Source organism: Chinchilla lanigera, unplaced genomic scaffold, assembly GCF_000276665.1.
Source record: "Chinchilla lanigera isolate Chin_1 unplaced genomic scaffold, ChiLan1.0 scaffold00002, whole genome shotgun sequence".
In the NCBI taxonomy this organism is placed as follows: Eukaryota; Metazoa; Chordata; class Mammalia; order Rodentia; family Chinchillidae; genus Chinchilla; species Chinchilla lanigera.
Genome location: NW_004955403.1, coordinates 94,502 through 118,029, shown reverse-complemented (window position 1 = coordinate 118,029; position 23,528 = coordinate 94,502). Strand labels below are relative to the sequence as shown.

General features: G+C 43.7%; 2 protein-coding genes across 3 annotated transcripts in view; both read right to left on the bottom strand.

Moving 5' to 3' along the window:
- Mpp4 (membrane protein, palmitoylated 4 (MAGUK p55 subfamily member 4)) overlaps positions 1 to 8,677 on the bottom strand; it is a 38,090-nt gene extending 29,413 nt beyond the window's left edge. Inside the window, exons 1-4 of the mRNA XM_005373187.1 lie at positions 8,602 to 8,677; positions 7,599 to 7,720; positions 4,761 to 4,838; positions 2,358 to 2,438 (exon numbers count right to left, since the gene is read on the bottom strand). Coding sequence (XP_005373244.1) covers positions 2,358 to 2,438; positions 4,761 to 4,838; positions 7,599 to 7,720; positions 8,602 to 8,677 — 357 coding nt within the window. The remainder of the gene's footprint in view (positions 1 to 2,357; positions 2,439 to 4,760; positions 4,839 to 7,598; positions 7,721 to 8,601) is intronic.
- Positions 8,678 to 13,452: 4,775 nt separating this feature from the next.
- The window catches only part of Als2 (amyotrophic lateral sclerosis 2 (juvenile)), an 82,129-nt gene continuing 72,053 nt past the window's right edge, over positions 13,453 to 23,528 (bottom strand). For both annotated transcript variants that reach the window (XM_005373184.2, XM_005373185.2), the window contains exons 27-33: positions 21,516 to 21,638; positions 20,698 to 20,874; positions 18,833 to 18,878; positions 18,559 to 18,620; positions 17,846 to 17,995; positions 17,513 to 17,609; positions 13,453 to 14,861 (exon numbers count right to left, since the gene is read on the bottom strand). In XM_005373184.2, coding sequence (XP_005373241.1) covers positions 14,823 to 14,861; positions 17,513 to 17,609; positions 17,846 to 17,995; positions 18,559 to 18,620; positions 18,833 to 18,878; positions 20,698 to 20,874; positions 21,516 to 21,638 — 694 coding nt within the window. In that variant the 3' untranslated portion in view covers positions 13,453 to 14,822. The remainder of the gene's footprint in view (positions 14,862 to 17,512; positions 17,610 to 17,845; positions 17,996 to 18,558; positions 18,621 to 18,832; positions 18,879 to 20,697; positions 20,875 to 21,515; positions 21,639 to 23,528) is intronic.

Here is a 23,528-nt window from a genome sequence, read left to right as displayed (position 1 = left end):
TGAGGTCAAGAGAACGCGGCTGAGGCAGCCAAGGACACGGGCTGCTGACACCGCTGCTCCAAAGCAGTAAAGCTGCCAACCTGAGAGGTAAGGGAGACAGACCTCTTACCTGGCAAAATTTACTACTTGGAGGTCTTTGATCTTTGTAGTATTTGCTGTGCAAGGTCCTGTTTGGTTCCTGCACTTGCCTCAGTGTCCCCCTCCTTTGTTTGAAGAGCAAATAAATATAGGGCTGCATGGAGAAGTTCTTTGTCTCAACTCCCAGGGAATCTCAAATTCTGTTAGAGGATTTTTGACCTTCCTGGAGCCCTAAAATCATTCCACTTGTTTCTTTTATTTGAGTCATTAGCTGTCCACTTGTTTAGGAAGTTGCTGGCCTGATCAGTCCATAATACCATACCACAGCAATATATGCACACCCATGTTTATAGCAGTACAGTTTATAAAACCTAAATCTTGGAAGTAGCCCAAATGCCCATCAACCACTGAATGGATAAAGGAGATGTGTTTTTTTCTATACAATGGAGTACTACTCTGCCATAAAGAGGGATAAGCTTAAGATATTTCTACCAAATTGGATGCACTTTGAGACCATACTCTTAAGTGAAATAAATCGGACATGTGTTCAAATATCACAAAGTTTCTTTGCTGTGAGAATCTGAAAGGATAAATAAGGACCAAAATGTATAAACATATTGGGAAATAGGAAGAAAATGTTCAAATGGGAAAATGTTCAAATGTATAAACATATTGGGAAATAGGAAGAAAATGTTCTCCCCTGTCTCAACAAGGGAGAAAGGAGGGGCAAAAGGAGGAAGAGAGTAGGAAAAAAAAAAGAATAGAAGAAAAAATGGAAACAAAGCTTTGTAAACAAGGAGGGGAAGAAGGGTTGAAAGTAGAGGAAGGAGCCAGGCATGGTGGCGCATGCTTTAATCCCAGCACTCGGGAGGCTGAGGCAGGATGGTTGTCGTGAGTTTGAGGCCAGCCTGGGCTACAAAGTGAGCTCATGGTCAGCCTGAACTGCATAGCGAAACCCTGTCTCAAAAAGACAAAAAGAAAAAAGAAAGCAAGCAGAGGAGTGGAGTGGGAAAAAAGAAGAATCAAGATATATCATATACAGGTACAAATTCCCTGTGACAAATGTGATCATTATGTCTATCTAAAATGTACAAATAAAATTAATTAAAAAATAAAAACATTCAGAAAATTAAAAAAGAAAAGAAAAAATTTCCATCCCCAGGTGGGAGTGCTGCTGTCCTCATACAGTCTTGCCAGGTAGGACTCAGGGGCACTCAGAGAAAACTCTAGTGGGTATGCTCTGGCTCTTGTGAATGAAAATTTTGATCCATAAACCCCATTGCTCCACATTCAGTCCTTGTGTTGGAAATTTAATTTGTAGATAGACTGATCTCAAAATCTGTAAACCCTGAGAGATTGGTTGTGATCAAATCTTCACACAGCCCCTCACAGAGGGTTCTCATCATTACACTACACTTTCCAAATACCTTCACACATTGTGTCCCAAATTTTAAAATTACCAGCCTCTAACTAGAAGCTGACCACACTACCTCCTGCTAGGGTTAGATCTAAAGTACTCCCGAGTCTCCTGTGCGCAGCGGGGGTTTCGGAAGGCGATTAGACCACGTGGGCGCTGCACTCCTCAGCGGGCTCTTCCACAGACCAGTCCAGGTGAACCTGCTGTCATGGGTGGGACTCAGCGGGAGGAGGGGGTCACTGGGGCAGCAGGCCTTAGGAGATCTCTGGCTCTTCCCTACCCGTCTGCTTCCAGCCACTGTGCGGTGAACGGCTCTCCCTGGCCATGTCCCTCTGCTGTGATGTTTGTGCTCTGGAGCCCACCCAGCTAGACTACGCCTCCTGAAACTGTGAGCCCAAGTACAGCGCTTTTACTGTAAATCACGCCTGTCAGGCACCGTGGCCCAGCAACAGGAACGCTAGTGTATTCTCCCCAGCCAGAATTGGAGAGACTGAGGCTTTATGTGGGAAACGGCCCCGCAGAAAGTTCTGGATGTCTCCTCATAAATGCAGCACCGAGCCAGTCACATCTGAGTCCCACACCAAGTACAATCTATTGGTCACCTATGGACAGTGACAGAAGTGACAGAATATCTATTCAGAGAGCACATTTCCTGTCACATTTATTCATATTGTGTCTATTTTAGCAGGCATTTTTTTTTTCTTTTTGAGACAGGGTCTCGCTATGCAGTTCAGTCTGGCCTTGAGCTCACTTTGTAGCCCAGGTGGGTCTCGAACTCGCAACAATCCTCCTGCCTCAGCCTCCCGAGTGCTGGGATTACCGGCACGCAGCACCATGCCTGGCAATTTTAGCAAGCACTTACCTTGTAGTGTGGAGCCTGGAGGATTTGTCTCAGCTCCTGGATCTCAAGGGAATCAGGGCTTTCATGTAATTGCTCCACTACCTGGCTCAAGGGAAACAGAGATCATAAAAATTTTTAAAACCCTTCATCACCTACTCAACCTTACACAGGCTGGGTAGAGCTATACTAGCAGGAAGGATGTCAAGGTAAGAAGCTGCCGCTGAAGCTGTCTTTTTCAACTTTAAAGTTAGGGTGTAGTGTCCCTCCTTAGCTGTTTTCTAGAGCAGATAGAATCCACAGCCGGTGGTGATCTAAGCCCTGTTACCCAGCCCCAGCGACATCACAGCATTGCAGAACTAGCTGATTTCGTAGAAGCAGGCACACCAAGGCACTTCCCTGCTCTAAGGTTGTCCTAGTCTCTGCTCGCTGATGTCGATGCTTCACAGGCAGATGACTGAGCTTCTGGTGCTGCCTGGGAGCTCAGGGAGCTCAGCGCACACAATGTTCCACTTTCCAGACAGAAAATGAGAGCGATGAGCAAATGAGCAGACACTTCTCAAAGGAAGTACAAACGCAGAGGAAGTATATGATCATTATAATGGTCAGCATCTTTAGCCATTAGGGAAATGCAAATCAAACCACACTGAGCCAGGCATGGTGGCCCACACCTGCAATCCTAGCACTCAGAGGCTGAGGCAGGGGCATGGCTGTGAGGTCAAGGCCAGCTTGGACTACAGAGTAAGGTCAAGGCCAGCCTGGAGTACATAGCGCAAACCTGTCTCAAAAACAAACAATAGCAGTGAATAGGCAGGCCAAAATTCTCACTCTCCTGGGGTTTACACTCCAGTGGAGATGGAGAAAATAAATAAAATATATATGTAAACAATTTTGCTTGATGGTGAAGAGCTAGGTAAAAACAAACAAACAAAAACGAGCACACCCAGGGAACTTGGCCCGGGAGTGCAAGGAGGAGGTGCCATCTAAAGTGACCAGGGAAAGCCGCCTCAAGAACGTGACAAGCATAGACGAGGGAGCTACTTATGTGGGAACATGAGCAAGAGCGTGGCTGACACACGATCAGCAGTGCACAGGGCCTGTGGCAGGTGCAGCTGATGGACCCAACCACGCCGAGGGGTCAGTGCACCTGAGCAGAATGAACAGGGGAGAGCAGTAACTGCAGAGTCAAAGGGTCACGGCCACTCAGGTGTTAGGCTGCATAAGAACTTCGGTGTTTGCTGTGAGATGGAAGTCAGGCATCTGAGCAGAGAAGTGACTCACATTTAATGAAGTGAAATAGGAAGAAAATGTCCAAATTGGAAGGGGGCCACGGAAGGGGGAAAGGAAGGAAGGCAAAAAGAAAAAATGGGAGAAAAGGGGGGGAAATGAAAACAAAGCATTTGTAAATAAGGAGGGGAATGCCAGGTGTGGTGGTTCATGCCTATAATCCCAGCACTCGGGAAGCTGAGGCAGGAGGATCACTGTAAGCACAGCCTGGGCCACAAAATGAATTCAAGGCCAGTCTGAACTAGTAAGATCCTGTCTCAAAAAGACAAGACCAAAAAAAAAAAAAAAAAGGAAGAGAGGTTGAAGGGAAGGGAAGGGAATGGGGAAAAAGAATCAAGATATATCATGTACAGGTAAAAATTCCGTATGATGAATGTGATCATTATGTATACCTAAAATGTACCAATAAAATTATTTTTTTTAAAAAAAGATCTTTTAGGTTGGTGTGTGGGAGCCACTACGGGCAAGGGCAGAAGCAGAAGACAGGGAGGAAGCTATGCTGCAAGCATCTTTGGAAGCGATGGCAACGTTTATTAGGTGGCTCAGGGGCAAGACGTGTTTTCAAAGTACAGCTGACAGGATATGTTGTCAGACTGGGTGTGATGCGAGGAAAGAGAGGCAAAGATGACCCTATGGATTTTGGCCCTGGGCACTGCAGGAACAGATGCCTTTACTAAGATGGAAAAGGCTGCAAGAGGAGACGGACGGGGCACTGACAGGAGGTCAGTTGGGACGTAATAAGTCTGAGGTGTCCATTAAATATCCAGCTTAGGTGGGGGGAGGCAGCTGGGTAGCTGAGACTGGAATTCAGAGAAGAGTTTCAGACTAGAAATATAAATGGGAGACTCACTACTATCTGTACTGTTATCCTATTTACATAGGCTACACTGAGTCCACAGGTCAGGTGGAGAAAGACAGAAATGGACTCGCGCTAAAACTGTATGAGTATGTAGGGTGTTAATTCAGGGAGGTAGCCAGACAATGTTCTTCTTTATAGTAAGGTCAAATTAAAAACACTAACATGCAGAATCACCAAACTTCCAGTGCAGCACTACAGGTAGCAGCATTACAGACTACTTAAACAAGCCCTGCAAGGGGCGTGGGGCCGGAGGAGCTCCTCTGAGCAGAGTAGTCACCTACCTCCCGGGATAACTGCTGTGCGCAGTGTGTGGTAGGAACTGGCTTCTTTTCTCTAAATTCCTGGAGGCAGCCGTAAACCTGCAGCACAGCAAGGGCGGGGGAACTGATATGGTAACATGCCCACTGACTATTGGTTTAGCCTCCCAGAGGGAAGAGGCAGCCTGCAGATGCCAGCGCTGGGGAGGGGGGCATCACTGGTCTTTACTCCGGTGCACCGTCTCCAGATGCCCTGGAGGAATGAACCCCAGTGTGGTGTGCCAACGCTTCAGAGCCTGAGTATTGGCTGCCAGCAGGAAACCAGCCTCTGGACAATGTCACTGAGGAAAGAAATCCAAACTCAGTCCTCTTAAACCAAGTAAAGCTAGTTTCTCGGACTGAGAGCAACAAGGAGGTGTAGACAGTGCGCATAGCGCACAAGGGCGGGTTCTGTGGTCCACAGCCCTGGAGGCCCTCAGCCACCACAACAAGCAGAGCACAGGCTGGGTGACTCAGGGCCGCCCAGGGCCTGCGAAGAGGCCGGTGTAATGTGGATGCTTATCTGCCCTCTGCTCTGGACTTCAGGGAGTTTTTATTCCTCCCTCAATTCTCTAAAACAAATTCATTTGAAAAAATTCCTACTTTGCCTCTGCTGATCCTCTGGAACTGTTTTCTGTGCCAGGATCTAGGGTTGGGCTAAGAACATCAAAGCCTAGCTCCACCTTAATCTTTTGTTTTGTTTTGTTGAGACCAGGTCTTGCTATGTGGTACAGGCTGGCCTTGAATTTGCTGTGATTCTCCTGCCTCAGCCTCCCAAGTGTTGGAATTATAGGTGTGCACCCCACGCCCAGCCTCAATCTTATTTAAGGAATTAAGTCTCTCTTCTGGGTAGAGAAATAAGGTCCACAGAGCCAGCTCAGCCCAGTCTTCCCCATCCACTTCTGTGAGCTGCTGTGTCCAGCTGTACTGGGCAGCAGCATTTGAGTTTATCAGAAAGTGCTCAAGGCTCACAAGGGGAACACAGCAGCTGCTCACTGACAATAAAGGGGCCAACACCCCTCCACCCAGTTCTCAGCAGGAGGCAGAGCCACAAACCCTTTAACGAAGGCCCACTCTGTTCTCCTGCCTTTTCTAAGACTTGTGTAGACCTCCTGTCACCTCCTTATCCACAGCTGAAGGCCCTCCTGGGACACTGTACTGTTGGCACCACAACCGTATAACCGTTGCTTGCCATGCCCTATAAAAACCCCAGTCTCTCACCTTGACTGCTCTGCCCCTGGCAGGGTACCTGACCCAAATACACTCTTGTCTTTGGTAAATTCTTTTACCAACCCTGCCTCACCGGCCCTCTCCCCTCTCAGGGCCGGCAATACCCATAATGAAATTAAAGCCCCTGACTTAGGTGATCTCTGGGAAAAGGCCTGATTGAAATCAAGTGCTTTAAAACAGGTGCTATCAGCCAGGCTTGTAATTCTAGGACTTGGGAGGCTGAGGCAGGAGGATCACTGTAAGTGTGAGGCCAGCCTAGGCTATATAGTGAGTTCAAGGCCAGCTATACATAGTAAGATTCAGTCTCAAAAATAATCTAAAAAAAAAAAAAAAAAAAAAGACCCATCGCAAAAAAAATAAATAAAAAACAAGTGATGTCATTAATTCTTTATTCATGGGAAAGATGTTGCCACTTTAATTTTATGACTATTAACATGCATTGTAAGACTGAGCACATTTCACACTTCAGTGAAACATCACATTCCAAAAAAATAACTTCAAGTGGATCTTTCTTAGTAATCTTTGTTCAGAGCAAAACAATTATAGTAGTAGCATCTACCATTAAGTAGTGAAGATATTTTAGCCAAATTTGAAAAAAAGAAATCTTCAGGGCAAGACACCCAAAAAGAACTATAGATGTCTCATTTCCTCACCTTAGAAAGAGGAAGGGTCCAGGGAGGTCAAGGCCAGCCTGGACTGCATAGCAAGATCCTGTCTCAACCGCACCCCCAACTTTAAAAAATAAAAAGAGCCAGGTGTAGGGGCTCATGCCTACAATCCCAGCACTTGGGAGGCTGGGGCAGGAGGATTGTTGTGAGTTTGAGACCAGCCTGGGCTACAAAGTGAGCTCAAGGCCAACCTGGACTTCATAGGGAGACCCTGTCTCAAAAAGACCAAATAATTAATTAATTAAATAAAAAGAGGAACGATTTTTAAAGTTTTTCTAAGCAAAGCGCAAGGTCCTGAGTTCGATTTCCGGTACCAGAAAAAAAGGAAAAATAAAGTGTATCTAGACTTGGCCTCAAGGACAAAGGAGGTGGACAGCTGATAAGGTGACGCTCTGGCTGTGGTGGTGCTGGCTCTGTGACCCCAGGCGCCTCTGCAGTGAAAGACCGGCAGAGAAAAGAGCAGAGCATTCCTCCCACCTAACTGCTTCCTGAGCTAGAAACCGTGGTTGCTTTCTTCTGAGGACAATACTGGCGTCCCTGTGAGTGACAAGTGACAGCCCTGAGGAAGCAGCCCCTCTGGTCTGACTTTCTGTGTCCTACGAAGTCCTCTGTTCAGACCCTCATCCCTGGGGCTCAGGAAGGGGGCCTGCAGGAGGGGAGCAGTTGCCTGGTGGGGTGGGACTCAGTCTTTGAAGAGCACTGCCCCTTCCCAGTGTGGGTCAGTGAACCAAAACACAGGCCTTCAGCAGAGCCCCACTCACCAGCGCCCAACCTGGGGCTTTCATCCTCCAGACCCACACAGAGGACATTTTGGTTCCCCACAGGCCGCTCAGTGTGTGACACTTTGTCACAGCAGCCAGAAGGGAGCAGGACAGCCGTTCTCTCCACCCATAGCAAGAAGGGCCGTGCCCGGCGCCGGGCTCACCTTCAGCAGCGCCTGCAGCCACGGGGAGTGCAGAAGGTCATACAGCAGGCTCACTCCGCTCACGTCGCGGCTGTAGAACAGACTCAGCTCCTGCAGCAGGAGCCTCAGGATTCTGGAGAGACCTGGAGGGGGTGGGCCGAGCCCAGGGGGCAGGAACAGCAGGGTGGGTGTGAAAGACAGCAGGGACGACTGGGTGCTTCCCGGAGGAGAGGAGCTGGCTCAGGGCTGAGGGCAGACCTGGCTTCGGGCCTGTTTCCCTCACTGTCTGAAAACCAGTTCCATAGGCAAAATGAGAAGACGCTAGCTTTCTGCAGGGCCACAGCTAACACTGGATGAAGATTGTCACCCAGAGACCACACAGAGGTCTGGCGATTGTTTTCCCTGCCTCCTCTCATCAGCCATGGTTCACCCCAAATTTTCCAGCTGTTTTCTGATCTGCTTATTCTAACTCATTGAGTCACTTGTTTTCACCCACTGTGAAAATTCTTATCAAAAGTGTTACTGAGAACACTAACTCCCAGTAGGTTTCTAGCACACATTTCAGCACCCAACTGAGTAAAGGGACTAATGAGATTTTAGTGAATGCTCGATTTCTTTTCCATAAAAATTCTGCTTTTGTACTTTTTTTGCAGGGGGGTACCAGGAATAGAACTCATGGTCTTGTGCTTGCCAGGCAGGGGCTTGTGCTGCTGAGTTATATCCCTGGCCCCCATACTGATATTTTGAAGGTGAACAAGTTCTGCAGTTGTTCTAACGTGAACAAGTTCTGCATAAGACAGTAGGGGACAGGGAAAATGTTCTGAAACTGCCATGTCAGTTTTTCTCCTGCCAGCCTTGGAAAAGGGCTGTCTTGTCACTAGCAGTAGAGGTAGGGCAATCAGCGGTGCTCTTTCCTTGTGGGAGCACAGTGGCTCAGTCTGAGTTTCTGCCTGTGCCTGTGATCAAGTATTTGGAGTGACGTAAGGTCTCTGTGGTCCAGGAAAGGCCCACTGGCGATACATACCATTCTCCACGTGGTCCGCCGTGGAAAGCTTCCTGTCCTTGTCTGGTAGATCTGCCCCTGGGTCTGACTGAATCATCCTCACTGCACAAGCTTCCGAAGGGAATTCAGAACTAGGAAGCAGATCAATAAACAGCACGGAGCTCACCCCATCAGACTGGCCTCGCAGCCCTCAGCAGTGCACACATTTTCAACAGGTTTTACTGGGCAGGTCAGGCACTGTGCCGCTCCCTGAAGTGCCCATCAAGTGAATTATAGTCTTCCTGGGGGTACTCACACGCCAAACCAACCACCACCTGCTGCGTGAAAGAGAAAACCACTTCCTAACACCTCCCAGACCCCGTTTACATAAGTGGGAATCATTACATTTACTTGTCCTCTACCTGTTTACCTAGTTAATCTTGTCCATCATTCAGAGCTCAGAAGGGCCTTTCCTGTCCTGACTGCATGCAGGTGCCCATTATCTATGCTGTCCTTATAATTCTTCATAGAAGATTTAACTGATCACAACTACACTGTTGCAATTTAGAGGACCTAGCTGAGCCTATGTGTTACAGGTTGCTGCTGAGACCTATTCTCAGAATTTAGAGACAGAATAGTAATGACGTGTTTCTCTAGATATCCTTTCTGGCCCAGCCTCACAGCCTTCCTAAATCCTAGGCCATGGTTCTTATCCTTATAAGATTCAACACTAGTCCCTAAAAACTAATTTGAAATGCTTATTTTAATATTTATTTACTATATTGCTTTAGGTGAGTAGTTGAGAGTAGAAGTTTAAATCTTGCTCATGTGAGAGTTGGGAGGCAGAGGATGCAGAGCTGGTAGGGCAGCCAGCTCCAGCAGACCCTCAGGGAACAGGCTTCTTGCAGCTTTCTGCTCTACCACCTTGGGGTGGGGTGTAGAGCAGAACATCATCCACCTGCTCCCAAGTGGTAGCACAGCTCCAGACATCATCTCTACATTTCAGCCAGGGGAATGGGGAGGGATTAAGAGCATGTGGCAAAGGAAATACACCTACTGCTTTTCAAAGGCTTTTCCCAGAAGTTGCCCTACATAATGAGGAATAATCCCTTCAACTGTAGAACTTTTAAATGTCTCATTAGACTTCCATGATGGGGTGGGTATGATCCAACTTTTCTTTATAAACATAAAATACTGTTGCAGTTATAACACACACCAAATGTGATGGAATGGTACCACAATTGAGAAATGAATTTACTTTACCAAGTTGTCCACTAATTCAGAAAACCATGTCATTAATAGCAATGCTCCTCGTGGCACTGAGAAAATCACAACACACCGTATCACGCTGTATCTGTCCTTTCATTCAAACCTCGCACAGGTTTTGCATAGGCTCAAGTGCGTGCTGGTTCACTGTCTTCTGGCACAGTGAAGTCCCACACCTACATACTGAAATACACTACATCTTAGGAGTGACTGTCCCTTTAACGTGTCCTTTTTATTACTAGGGCAGTAAATGGACTTAAAAACAAATCATGTGTAGGTTGGTTTGAGTCCTCTGAGGATCAGACACAGAGTAAGGATTCCAGGCAGGTGACTTTTGTGTAAAGTGACCCCAGGAAATACCAGAAGGTAAGGAGGGTATCGAGACTGCAAATGAGAACAAACTGCTGGAAAACTGTTTTGGTTCAAACACGCAGCTACTGTGGGCAACTGGAGCTCAGTCCCACCAGGAATAAAGGACAAAGCATGGGTGGAGGTGCAGCCCCTCGGGCTGCAGTCCTGGGGTGAAGGTGGTCCACTGGGCAGTGCCACAGCCCTCCCACCTGGCCCTCAGACTTCGGGTGCAAAGGCAGGCACAGTGGGGGGCACGGGAGTGCAGACAGGGTGTGGGTACAGTAACACCATGTCACACTAGGTGAAACTGCAATTAGTGGCGGAGCACTGAATCTGATGGTTTGATCCATTGTCTAGAACTAGATGGAATGCAAGGTTAAGTGAGAAGGCTATCTCAAAGAAAAAAGATCGTTATGTTGTCCTGAGTTCTAAGACAGTGAGAAGAGACACAGAAAGCTGCCTGTTTAGACAAGTGTCCCATACACCTCTTTCAGCCATGCTGAAGTCATGTGTTGCTAAATTCCACCCAAACATGGTATTGCTATTGTCACCCCCCCAACCCCCAGCCCTTTCCTGTGTTCTTTTGGAGTTTCATGGGTCACTTAATGGAGCTGTGCGTGACTTCTCTCTCCTGGAGGCAGCACTTCCACAGAGAGCATTGCAAAGGGAAGCAGGGGCCCCAGACACCCACAGAAGATGGGCTGAGGCCCAGCAACCCCTAAATGCTATCTTAGGGTGCGTCCCAACCTTGTCCTTGGTAAGCCAACGTGTGCACAGCCCAAAGCGGGCCGCGTTTAATACTTTGCCGAGATGACGGTGCGCTGTGCGCGGCCGCTCACTCAGCGCACAGAGGTGAGGGGAGCTTCCTGTGAGGCCTGCGCCTCATAATAGGTGGCGGCTTCTGCAGTGAATTACTATCAAAGTAACTCCTATAAATTACAGCCAATGCAGGGCCACTTGGCTAATTCACATATTCTAAAAGGCTCATGTTGACCAAAAGACTCTCAGCCACAGAAGCATAAAGCAAGTAATTTTTACTTCTACAACCTCAGTGGACCCTAAAACTGTGCCTGAGCCAGGTGTGGTGACACACACCTAGGCAATATAGTGAGTATGAGGCCAGCCTACATTACAATTTTAGACCCAGTCTAAAAACAAAAGCCCTAAAATTACTGCTGGCTTATACTCAGGTTTCAGCAACAATGACTAAGAGTGAATTTCTCCCACCCTCTCCCATACCAATTTGTATTGAGGCCCTGATTCCCACGGTGATGGGGCTGAGATGGGGCGCCTGACAGATAGGGCCCCCACGCCACCTGACTCAGCACCTCTCTCAGACGGCTTGTTCTTTCTCTCTGCCACATGAGCTTACAGTGAGGAGGCAAACATCTACAGGCCAGGACCAGGGCCCTCATCTCTGACTTTCCATCCTCCAGAATTATGAAAAGTTCCTCTTGTTTAAGCCACCCAACCCGGAGTATTGTTACTGCAGTCCAAGTCTAGATGAAATTCACAGAAATTCCAGAAAAGGATCTCCCCTTCTCCCCCAAGGTAGCTACGAAATGGCTACAGTTCACTGTCCTCACGGTGCTTACCAGGCTTCCCAATTCTACTTCATCACTTGCTCAGTACCCCTCCACAAGTGAAACATCATGAGCAGCCTCCCCGTGGCCTGGCTCACAGCAAGAACTTAGTATTTTAGTGGTGGGGAAAGGATTAGAAAAAATGGGAGCCATGGAAGACAAAGGCTGCTCTCTCTCAGAACAGGAGCTCATCCTGAGCGGGAGGGAGCTGACCTCTGCAGGCCTCCCTGCTCCCTTCCAGCCAGGTTCTACTTCACCTCCTTGTCTATTAGGAACCTTAGAGATTTTCCAGGTAAGGAATGTGACATGCACGAGGTATTCAGAATGGCTGACAAGCAGGAAGATCAGCGCTCGTCTGTCAGTGCTGGAGTGCTGTACCTGGTGACTCCTTCTCTCATGACTTCTGTACCAACTTTGTCAGCCAAGACAAGTGTTTGTGCTAGCTAGAGGACGAGAGTTCTTGATTAAGTCTGCGAGTAAGTCGGGGCCATGAGCATGAAATGCGGGCTGATCAAGTAAGAGGAAGGATGGCCAGTTCTGGTCATCGATGTGGAAACTGTACTGTCACTACTGACTTGTAAGGCCTTTGCCCTAAGTGTTACTTTGAAAGTATTCCCATTAGCTCTAAAAAGTACACTGACTCCGATTCAAAGCTTCTTCAACCTCTTCCCCATTACGCTTGCTTCTCAAAACAATGCTTTGAATAGACAAAGCTGGAAAAAGCAACTAAAAAGTCCAAACTGGCCCATTCAAAATGGCTGGCTTCCTTTGCACCAAATGCTGTTGAGTAGGACTGGGACACATGCTGCTTTACACATGCTCCGTGACACTCACCATTTCATAGTTAAGAAACAGCTTCTCAAAGCAGAACCTGTTCTTTCACAATCGTGAAAATTTCCATGTAATTTGACTAACTATGCAACTCAACCTTTAATTATTTTTAAATTATTATTATAAAATTATTTAAAAATCTAGATTACCCAAGATTCTACTGTTCACAATTAACAATGTATAGAAAGGCTAGACAATCATAGATGTCTTCTGGTAACTGAGATTTATCAGTCTCTTACCTGCAAGACTATAAACATGTAACGCTGCTCCAGTCCAGACAAAGGCCTGAGTAGAAAATCCCCATGGGTTATTAGCTGCCAAAGTCACCTCTCTGCTCTGGGTAAAATCTCTGAACATCCTCTTTGACTTAATCCACAGACTTAATCCAGCCTAACCACTAAGTTACTCAGAAGTCTCTCTGTCACAAGTGCCATGTATTCCTCGCACTGACTCATCTAATTTACATCGTTCCCAACCTTCACCAGTATTTTATACTTCCAGCACACAGTAGTACATTCATACTTTCGTTGACTATTTTAGAATAAGAGATGCTCCACAAGAAGGCATTTTTATTTTAATGAACTGAAAAACCGGAGGCACCGGGGGTGAAATGACCTCGTAACCTTATTTCTTACGTTCTGGTGAGAAAACAGTGATACCCTCTGCTGTAATCACGAGGCCCATCAGAAACAGCTGTTTCTGGCCCATCCTGCGATGCCTCTGTCTTCTGAGACAGGGTCTTGCCATGAAGTTCAGGCTGGCCTTGAACTTACTGTCTCCTAAGTGCTGAGGTTATAGGTATGTGCCGCAACGCGTGGCCTTTTATTTTTTAGGGTACCCAAAGTCATTTTCTCCATAAAAACCTCATAAAGATGCATGTCTTTTATTATGAAAATTGCTGTACATTACAGTCAACATTCGGAAACAGTATTTTAACAAACATTTGCCTTGATTATAAACAGCAGAGACCACAATCCTTTTCAACAGTAACGAACATCTGCTGAGTCACTTCACATTGCTCAGGCTCCTTTGCTTGCCAGGGTGGAGAGGAGCGGAGAAGAGCACCTCGGTGATCCAAACAGCTGCGAGTGTTACTGGTACAGTGGGAACCAACAACTTACAACAGGACACTTAAAAAAAGCAAAACACCAAACTGCTGAGGTGAACAATACTTCTGAGATAGGAAAAGCCAAAGCTCATTTCCTTTTCCTTCCCACCTGTGGCTTCAGCACAAGGTATGGGAAGAACAACAGCAGGCTAGGGTCCATGCAGCTGTTTCCACACATCCCTGACTTCAGGCTGCATGCGGAATGGCTCGTCCCAGTCTTGGCATGCAGCGTCTGCAGTGGACAGCTGAGGGCCGCAGCGGCCTGGAGTCAGTGTTGAATTCCAGTGTGCTTGCTCTCTGTAGTACAGCAAGGAAAGCAAACCCAGATTTCCTATGTTCTTTTTAATCAGGAGGCAGAAGACTCCTATCTGGATGCAGTGTACACTTTTATTTTTTGTTTTTTTTGTTGTTTGTTTGTTTTTCTTCCAGTACGAGGAATCGAACTCACGACCTTGTGCTTGCCAGGCAGGCGCTTTGCCGCTGAGCTAAATCCCCAGCCCCTGCAGTCTACACTTTTGGTCAGGATGTGACAGTCACTGCACAGAATCTCTCCCATCCTCAATATCCAGTGGAAAAGCTTAGAAAAGTTAAAACTGCAGTTTAAAAATTCCCCTTTCCCCTCCACCAGCAAAGAAGCACAGCACACACAGGAGTGCAAGGGTCAGGAGGCACAGAATGGCCATGACAGTTTCAAGTACAATCTGCTCCTTGCAAAGGGATCTGGGGTAACTGCAGAGGGATTTGGCAATCCGGAAACTCAAAAATATTCATCAACTTCTTATAATGTAAGAAGGTATATTAAGAACTTTTCCTACAAAGTTAACTTTTCCTGTTATGTAGCTGACATACCCTCGAGCACAGGAAGGTAAAAATGTAAGTATGAAATTTTTGGAATTTAACATAGGTCAACAGCTGGTCCAATCTATTTCTATCTAGTTTTCTATCTTCTTTTTAAACTACACAGTGTTTTTTTTCTGGGCTATGGGCTCTAATTACTAGTGAGGCTCAGAAATAACAACCAAAATTACATAAAGTCCTTTCCAATTTCAACACTGTTTTTTCCCACCACTGCAAACAGACTCCAGATGGTAGCAGATAATCCAGTTTTCAAGCTATTATGCAGTCTAGTTAAGCTTCTCACGCTGAATCTGGTAGTAACATGCCTGAAGAAAAGTTTAAAACAATTTAGAATTTACTTAAATTACATAAACAGTAATGTACATTAATCTAAAGAAAGAAAATTCTTCAGTAATGACTGATGTACCAACAAATTCAATTTTGAGCACTTTTCCTGTTCCCTTCAAGTCCCTGTACCCAATGGCCATTTTTTTGTCTCGGTGTAATACATATGAAGTTTTGTGTATTAAACAAAAAGCTTGCACAGGTTGTACACTATGATCCGCCATGCAGAAATAACCTGATGCAGCAACAGCAACCAGCACTTGAAGGGACCCAGACAACTGCAGCCAGGGGCTGGGGATTTAGCTCAGCAGCAAAGCACCTGCCTGGCAAGCACAAGGTCGTGAGTTCGGTTCCCGGTACCGGAGAAAAACAAAAAAAAAAGAGACAACTGCAGCCAGATCACTGCAGCATTAGTAAACACAGAACTGAACAACACTGCGGCCAGATGTCGGGATTTCCAGGAAGGTGTTTTTAAAAAAGCATCCTCAGTGACTCTGAAAGTACCTCGGTTTGGGAATTAGTCATACTACAATGAACACCACCATCCAGGTAATATATGTTTTCCAGGCTTTCATTTCTGAGGACAGGATTACTGAGTCAAACTCCAGTTGTCGGTACCTATGTTACTAGCAACTTATAGCAACTGCTATTACAACAGCGAAGTGTGACTGCTATTTAGCCCATATCTGCAACGTGGGAATGATTTCACTGTAAGCCCACCAGCAAGGGGAATTATTTTAAAACATTTGCTAATGGCCAGGCATGGTGGCGCATGCCTGTAATCCCAGCACTCGGGAGGCTGAGACAGGAGAAACGTTGTGAGTTCGAGACCAGCCTGGGCTACAAAGTGAGCTCAAGGCCAGCCTGAATTGCATAGAGAGATCTGTCTCAAAAAAAAAAAGAAACAAACAAAAATTAATAAATAAATAAATAAATAAAAATAAAACATTTGCTAATTTAGAAGGCATAAAATGACACCTTGTTTACAACCGTACATATGCTTTTCAGTAAATTTGAGCATTTTTCTACATGTAAATTTACTTACTCTTTTCCTTTTTGGTATGTTTAGAGACATTCTTCATATAACATTAAATACAGAAATGTAACTAACTTTTATCCAAAGTTTTTTTTCTAATTTCCTTCCCTTTTTTCTGTTTTTTTTTTAAATACAAAATTTATTGGTGTGCTAGGTGTGGTGGTGTACACTGTAACCCCAGCACTCTGGAGGCTGAGGCAGGAGAACTGCTGCAAGTTCCAGGTCCGCCTGGGCTCCATAGTGAGTTCAAGGCCAGCCTGAACTACATAGTAAGATCTTGTCTCAAAAAAAAAAGGAAATTTATTGGTGTGTAGGTAAAAAGTTTAAGAAGTTAATCTAGGCCAGAATTTAATTTAATTGACATTAAATTCTATTTTTTCCCTCATTTTAATTTACCTGTTTTTCCTGTCTTCCTTTCTCTATATCTAGCCCCCAAGGCATCTCTAATTTTCTATCTCACTCTTCCTCTAAAACTGCTTAATAAACAAACTACCTAATACGATGTTTAACCATTTATTAAATAATTCACCTTTTTCCATTTTTGATGCTTCCATTTTCATATGAGGTTTTTATTGCAGGAGTGTTTGTACAGAGGCTATCCCTTCCATTTAGGTACTGTCTACTCCTGTGACAGTAAAGTACTATTTCATTTTAATTACTGTGATATTGTAATATTTCACTAACTGGCAAATTGGGCTTGATCTGCTTCCTTTTCGGAAGTATTTTTGCCATTTTCTAACTCATCTTCTGATTAACTTTAGAGTGATTCTATCAAAATCCATGAAAAAACAAATGTGGAAAATGAAAAGTACTTCTAACAACACCTAGAGGGCATCCATATCAAAGAGCCTCATATGTAACCTACGGAGTTATAGAAAAAACATGCAAAAAGGAAAAAGATGGAGTTGAAGTGCATTATTTATACATTGCCTCTTGTGTTTTAACCTAAGTTCCATTAAATAGCTCTACTGCTGGATACTTTTTAGAACATTAATAATTTTTTCTGCTTTCCTTTTGGAGTTATTTAAACCCCAAAGTGTCTGAAATTTATTTATTTATGTATTTATTTGTGTCTTTTTGAGACAAGGTCTGGCTATGCAGTTCAGGATGACCTTGAGCTCATTTTGTAGCCCAGGCTGGTCTCGAACTCACAAAGGTCCTCCTGCCTCAGCCTCCCGAGTGCTGGGATTACAGACTTGTGCCACCACGCCCGGCAATAATTTGCTTTAGTACTCTGAATAATGGTGGACATCTTACTTTTAAAAAAATTATTATTATAGTTTTAACTATTAATAGAGTATGTTCTAAAGGTAATGTTTGCATTGAACTTTTCTATAAAGAAAGTAATGACAAATTGATAATACGGTAAATAATATAAAGGACAGTTTTGTTTTGTTTTTTTGTCTTTTTGAGACAGGGTCTCACTATGCAGTTCACGCTGGCCTTGAGCTCACCTTTTAGCCCAGGCTGGTCTCGAACTCGCAACGTTCCTCCTGCCTCAGCCTCTCGAGTGCTGGGATTACAGGCGTGTGCAATCACGCCCAGCTTGAAGGACAGTTTTAAGCTAAACAATTATTAAATAATACCTACACCCACCTTCAAGGTAGTGAACATTATGCCCTGCTCCCCATGTTGAAGATAAGGGTCCATCAGATCTTCAATAAGGTGCACCTCAGAGCCTAAATTCCTAATCCTGCCCCAAAGAGAAAAGGATGGTAAGTTTTTTCTATTTCCATCTGCCTTTCGAATCTGTTGATGGGAAAAGAAAGAACAGCTCAAATAAAAAGATAACATCATGATGGGATGAGTTAACAGAAGTGTTCCTTTTTCCCTAGAGAGAAGAGAACACATTCCTCTCATCAGTTTAGAAAAAGCAAAGAGCAATATTAAAATACTGGCTCTGATAATAAAGTTGAAAAGACAAGATACCTGGCCCGCAGCACCACATATAAGAACACTGGAAACAAGTCATCCATGGACCACAGGAAGTCTTCCTGGAGTGAAGCCAGGACACTCTGAGAGATCTCCTCAAAAGTCTGCTGAATGACCTTAAGTTTGTCTGATGGGGTAAAGGTTGTGCTAATTAAAAAATAAAAAAAAAAAATTATAAAAAGACATCTTATAATTTTCTTAACAAAGCCACTTCTTATTAATTTTTTGACAACAATCCCTTTTGAGTTTCACAGCCAATTCGAACTGGATGTACCAGGCATACTGAGTCCCAGGGCGGGAGCCCCCTGCTATCCCATGGCTTTAAGGAAACTACCTCCAGCTGTTGATGGTCCACATGGAAGAATCCATAAGTCACACAACATTTCCTTTTATCTATGTGAAATCTTATTCTAATACATGCTTTTTTTTTACATTACAGGTTCGGTTAATTTCCATTTGGCTAAAGATGTGAATATATAGATAAATTATTGGGTAGGTTCTCCACTATTTTTGAAAATGCAAGAGCATTTTAGAGTACAGGTTAACCTAAATGTCTCAGAAGAGACTTTCTGATCTCCGAGCTGAACCAGACACTACTGGGAGTGCAGGGGGGCATTCAGAGCTTAGGTTAAAAACAAGGTATCATTAATATCCCAACAGACCAAAACAGAACTTTGAGGTTCTTGATTTATTAGTGAATCAGAAATTACCTGATCTGTTGCAGACATTCTACTGCTGAGGCAAAACAAGCATCTTTTGTGGTTGGCAAAATCTACAAAAAGAGAGTGAAAGTCAGAGAGGAAAGCTGTATTTTGCGTAATAAAAGTAACTGATACTGAGGGCCATGTAGTTCACTGGTGGATAACTAATGTTAGCACAAGTCTGAGTACTGTTCTACCCAAGTAAAATGAAAAAAATTTTTGCTATCTAATCCTTCCCACCAAAGAAAAACATATTTTTTAAGGAAACTAAAATCTACTATACCTTTTTACTCTCTCCAAGGATTGACAAAGTTACTGGCCAAAATTTCCTACAAAGAAATCCATAAATTGTTAATACAAATTGTTATTATAATAGATAAATCTCTATAAAAAGTTGACAGTTATATGGACTTTCCCACTTTCTCATTAAAAGTAACTTCCACAGATAGTTTGAGTTTTAATAAATATTCCAGTATCTACCTCATCTGGAAGGGATTTATGATTCCACATTCAATGATCCTACACATAGGTAGTAACAAATATTGTCTAAAATCTTTCCTTCACTAAGTTTTATCTCATTTTTTATTAAGTTTTCCACTGAAAAAACTTTCCAATTAAGTCTTTTTTTTATGCACTTGTGATCAGTTTTTTAAATTTTATTTTATTTTATTTTATTTTTTGGTTTTTCTCCGGTACCGGGAACCGAACTCATGACCTTGCGCTTGCCAGGCAGGCGCTTTTGCCGCTGAGCTAAATCCTCAGCCCCAGTTTTCTAAATTTTAAAAATAAAAGAAGGAAAACATTAACAGACAACCTTTTACAAAATAGCAAAAGAACAGCACAGACAATGCAGAGTTACAAACAAAGTGGTAGGAAATTAACAATGCTTGTATTACATATTGGTATCTTCAAAGTGGTTTCTCATGAAAACAGAGACATGGAATATTGATCACTCAAGGACTCACTGACAATTTCTTTCAGCAAAGAAATAGAAGACAGTAGAACAACTATGTTAACTATCATGTATGTACATACATACAAAATTTCTCGTTCTTTCCCTTCTCTTCTCCCACATCCCAGCTGCCCTTTACCCTTGAGTGTTTTCCTATTATTTCACAATGTCTATCATACCTCTGAGTTTAAATTAACTCTTTCAGGTTTTACACTAGTGAGACAATGCAGTGCTTGCACATGCGGGTCTGATTTATTTCACTTATGAGTATGGTCTCTAGCTGTGACCATTTATTCTTTTTTTTTTTTTTTCTTTTTGAGACAGGGTCTCACTGTGCAGTTCAAGCTGGCCTTGAGCTCACTTTGTAGCCCAGGCTGGTCTCGAACTTACAACAATCCTCCTACCTCAGCCTCTAAGTGCTGGAATTACAGGCATGTGTAACCACACCCAGTTATTAATTTTTTTGATAGTACAAATCCAAAATACTAAATGTATTTGTACACTTAGGGTATCAGCTTTATTAGTCTACTGGAAAGAAAGCAGTCATTCAGTGTTACCTTGGAATATCAAGACATAATGCCTTATATCAAGAGCACATCTAGAATTTTAAATTAAAAACTGCAGCTGAAGAAGAAAGGAAAACAAAAAGGGAAAGAAGAATGCCAAAGACTGAACACAATTTTTTCTAAGGAATGTGATATAAGATACACATTTTCCTTTAAATAAGCACACAGTAATTTAGTTTCTCTACATGACAATGTAGGCGAGTGTTACTCTGTCCTGCAGTGGCTACATTCAAAATTTTATTCTGTAGCAGCATAGTTAAGAATCTCATGAACTAAAATACTTACTTGATGATAAAGTTTGCTTTCATAGGCCCTTAAATGGATTAGCAAAAATATATTTTTAGTCTTTCGAGCCAGTCTAGAATATTTAGAATATATTTAGAAAAATATTCTAGAAGAATATTTTAGTCTTTCGAGCCAGTCTAGTAAGAATAAGCAGTTTCATATTTCCATATATTTTCCGAAATGAAGATGATTATTATTTTTTCTTACTAAGAGATGTGCCAATAATAAATTGCATGTTATCTGTATGCATACATACATAATAAAGGTAGATGCCAAGTACCACATTCCCGATTATGCTGATAAACTTGAGAGTAAAACCTGCTTATCACTAACTACTCGACCTACCTCTGCACCCCAAGAAAGCCCAGGAGAGCCACATCCGGCTGCTTGTTTAGCCGCAGCACACACTCCCAGTAGACGTCTTCCTCGCGGTCGTGCTCCAGCGCGTACAGCATGAAGAGCGGTGGGTACAGCCGCGGCAGCAGCATGGGGAGCAGCAGTCCAGAGCTCGTAACTACACAACTACAAAATATTGGGTGGAAGCCCAGGCACATTTGTATTAAAACTGCAAACAGAATCAAAGACTGAATCTCAGCTTCTAAAATTCAAAGTATAGATGGAAAAATTTATTTATTTATTTATTTATTTATTTTTTGTCTTTTTGAGACAGGGTCTCACTATGCAGTTCAGGCTGGCCTTGAGCTCACTTTGTAGCCCAGGCTGGCCTCCAACTTGCAACATTCCTCCTGCCTCAGCCTCCCAAGTGCTGGGATTACAGGCGTGCACCACCACGCCCAGCTCAGATGGAAAAATTTAAAGGTTTTAATACTCTGCTTGTTAAACAAAGAGCTCACCTAGAGCCCCAAACTTGATTTTGCACTAACTGTTAATTCTACCCAGTAACTCAAATCTGTTCCCATTTTGAGGCCGCTTTCTCTGGAGTTTCCCTTGGTCTGTATGATTTATTTTGCTTGGCTCCTGATTCCTGAGGTACAGACCTCAGGAACTTGAGACCTCACAGGAACCTGGAGATCACCTAAGCCAACTACACCACGTAGAAACCAGGAAACAGACCTAGAGAGCGCCACTTATTCCAGCGACTCTTCGATAACATCATCTGGCCCTCACTCCCTTTCTCCACTTTCTTGGCCAACTCCATTTACCCTGGCTCTGGTGATTCAGATCTGGAATCTGACTTCGCAGTGCAAAAGGACTTCCTTTCAGTTGGGAGAGGAGCGGAGAAAGGAACTGTGCTGCCCTCTTCAGGTAGTTCAGGAAATAAGAACCTAAGAAACAATACATACAAACCAGACATTAAATATTCTTCTAGACTGGCTTGAAAGACAAAAATATATTTTCATTAATGCATTTAAGGGCCTATGAAATCAAACTTTATCATCAAGTAAGTATTTTAGTTCCCTGAGATTCTTAACTGATGCTGCTTACAGAATAAAATTATGCATGTAGCCACTGCAGGACAGAGTGACACTCGCCTACAATCCCATAACCCAGGAAGGCTGAAGCAGGAAGACCATGAGTTCAAGGCCAGCCTGGGGTTACCGAGCAAGATACTGTCAAAAACAGAAACAGAAACAAAAACAAATGACATACACATATGTGCACAAAATTGTGCAGCTACTAAAGAGTATTTTTAAAAACCTGTCAGTAACTAAGAAATGAAGACTTCTGATCTACAAATCCCTTTTGTTTTGTTTTGGTTTTGGTACTGAGAACTGAACTCAGGCCCTTGCACTTGCCAGGCAGGTGCTGTGCCACTGATCCCCAGCCCTTGGAAAATCTTATCTGAGGCCAATATATACCAGAGACCATTATTCTCAGATATAAGCAAATACCGATGGAAACTACTTAAATGTTTGATGTTAAAAGATGATTTAAAAAATTATAAAAAATTCAATTAATGTAAATTTTGCAAGTGTTTTGTTAAAGAGGTTTCTTTCTTCCTTTTTTTTTTGGGGGGGTGTCTTTTTGAGACAGGGTCTCACTATGCAGTTCAGGCTGGCCTTGAGCTCACTTTGTAGCCCAGGCTGGTCTTGAACTCGCAATGATTCTCCTGCCTCAGCCTCCCGAGTGCTGGGATCATAGCCATGCGCCACCACACCCAGCAAAAGTTGAGCGGCTGGAAGTTAATTTTTCAGTACCCCCCTATCCTAGATTTTATCTGACTTCTGGTATGCTGGCAGACTCTGCTACAAACAAGTTTATTGTCCTCTTAGTTGGATAGGCTTAAATTCTGACCTTTCAGAGGCAACTTGCAATTACCTCTACTTTTGCAGACTTATACGCTGCCCCTCCTCTGCCTTTATTTTGTAATTGGGGAAACTAAAAAAGGCCAAGAAACTTATCTTCATCCTATACATCTAGCTAATGGGAGAGCTGAAACACTCCCAGCCCTGTGATCTCAATGGACACACTTGATCCCACCAAATCAGAAATATTTCCAAACATGTTTATCAGTTTTGAGGCTACTAAGATAAGGAAGTTTCTGGGAAAAATTCAACACTTTTATATAACTAATACAGTATTTCTCTGTTAGCATAAACCCAATAAAAGATCTTGCATATCTCAAACTCACCTTCAGTTACTGTCTGGAATTTGCTTTCCTAAGACCTCTAATGGCTCATTTACTGCCCCCTTCAAGGTCCTGCTCAACCCTGAGAGTCAGCGTCCCAGTCTTCTGCACAGCACCAGCACCTCCTCCCGCCCGTCCCGCACCCCACCCTCATCTTCCTCCAAAGTGCTAATCACTGGCAGACTACATATGTTAGTGGCTCACTCACTCTCTCCACTTAAGTAGTAAGAAGCAGTTTTTTTACTTGTTTGTTTTGCTTTGTTCTCTGATAAACCCCCAGGACACAGGGTGATGGCTATTGGCTATTTGCTAAATAAATAAATGTAAAGCTCTTGCCAAGGGACAGAACTTGATACTGGTAGTTAGGTTTTAGGGGCATAATTTTGTCTAGACAATATATCAAAATAAGACAACCAGGCTGGGCATGGTGGCTCACGCCTGTAACCTCAGCACTTGAGGCTGAGGAGGACTGAAAATTCAAGACTAACCTGGACACTTTAGTGACTTAGGACCTTCAAAACAAAAACAAAGATATTTCATATCAAATTAAAATTATGAGTAAGAATGCATAAAAGAAGTAACAATG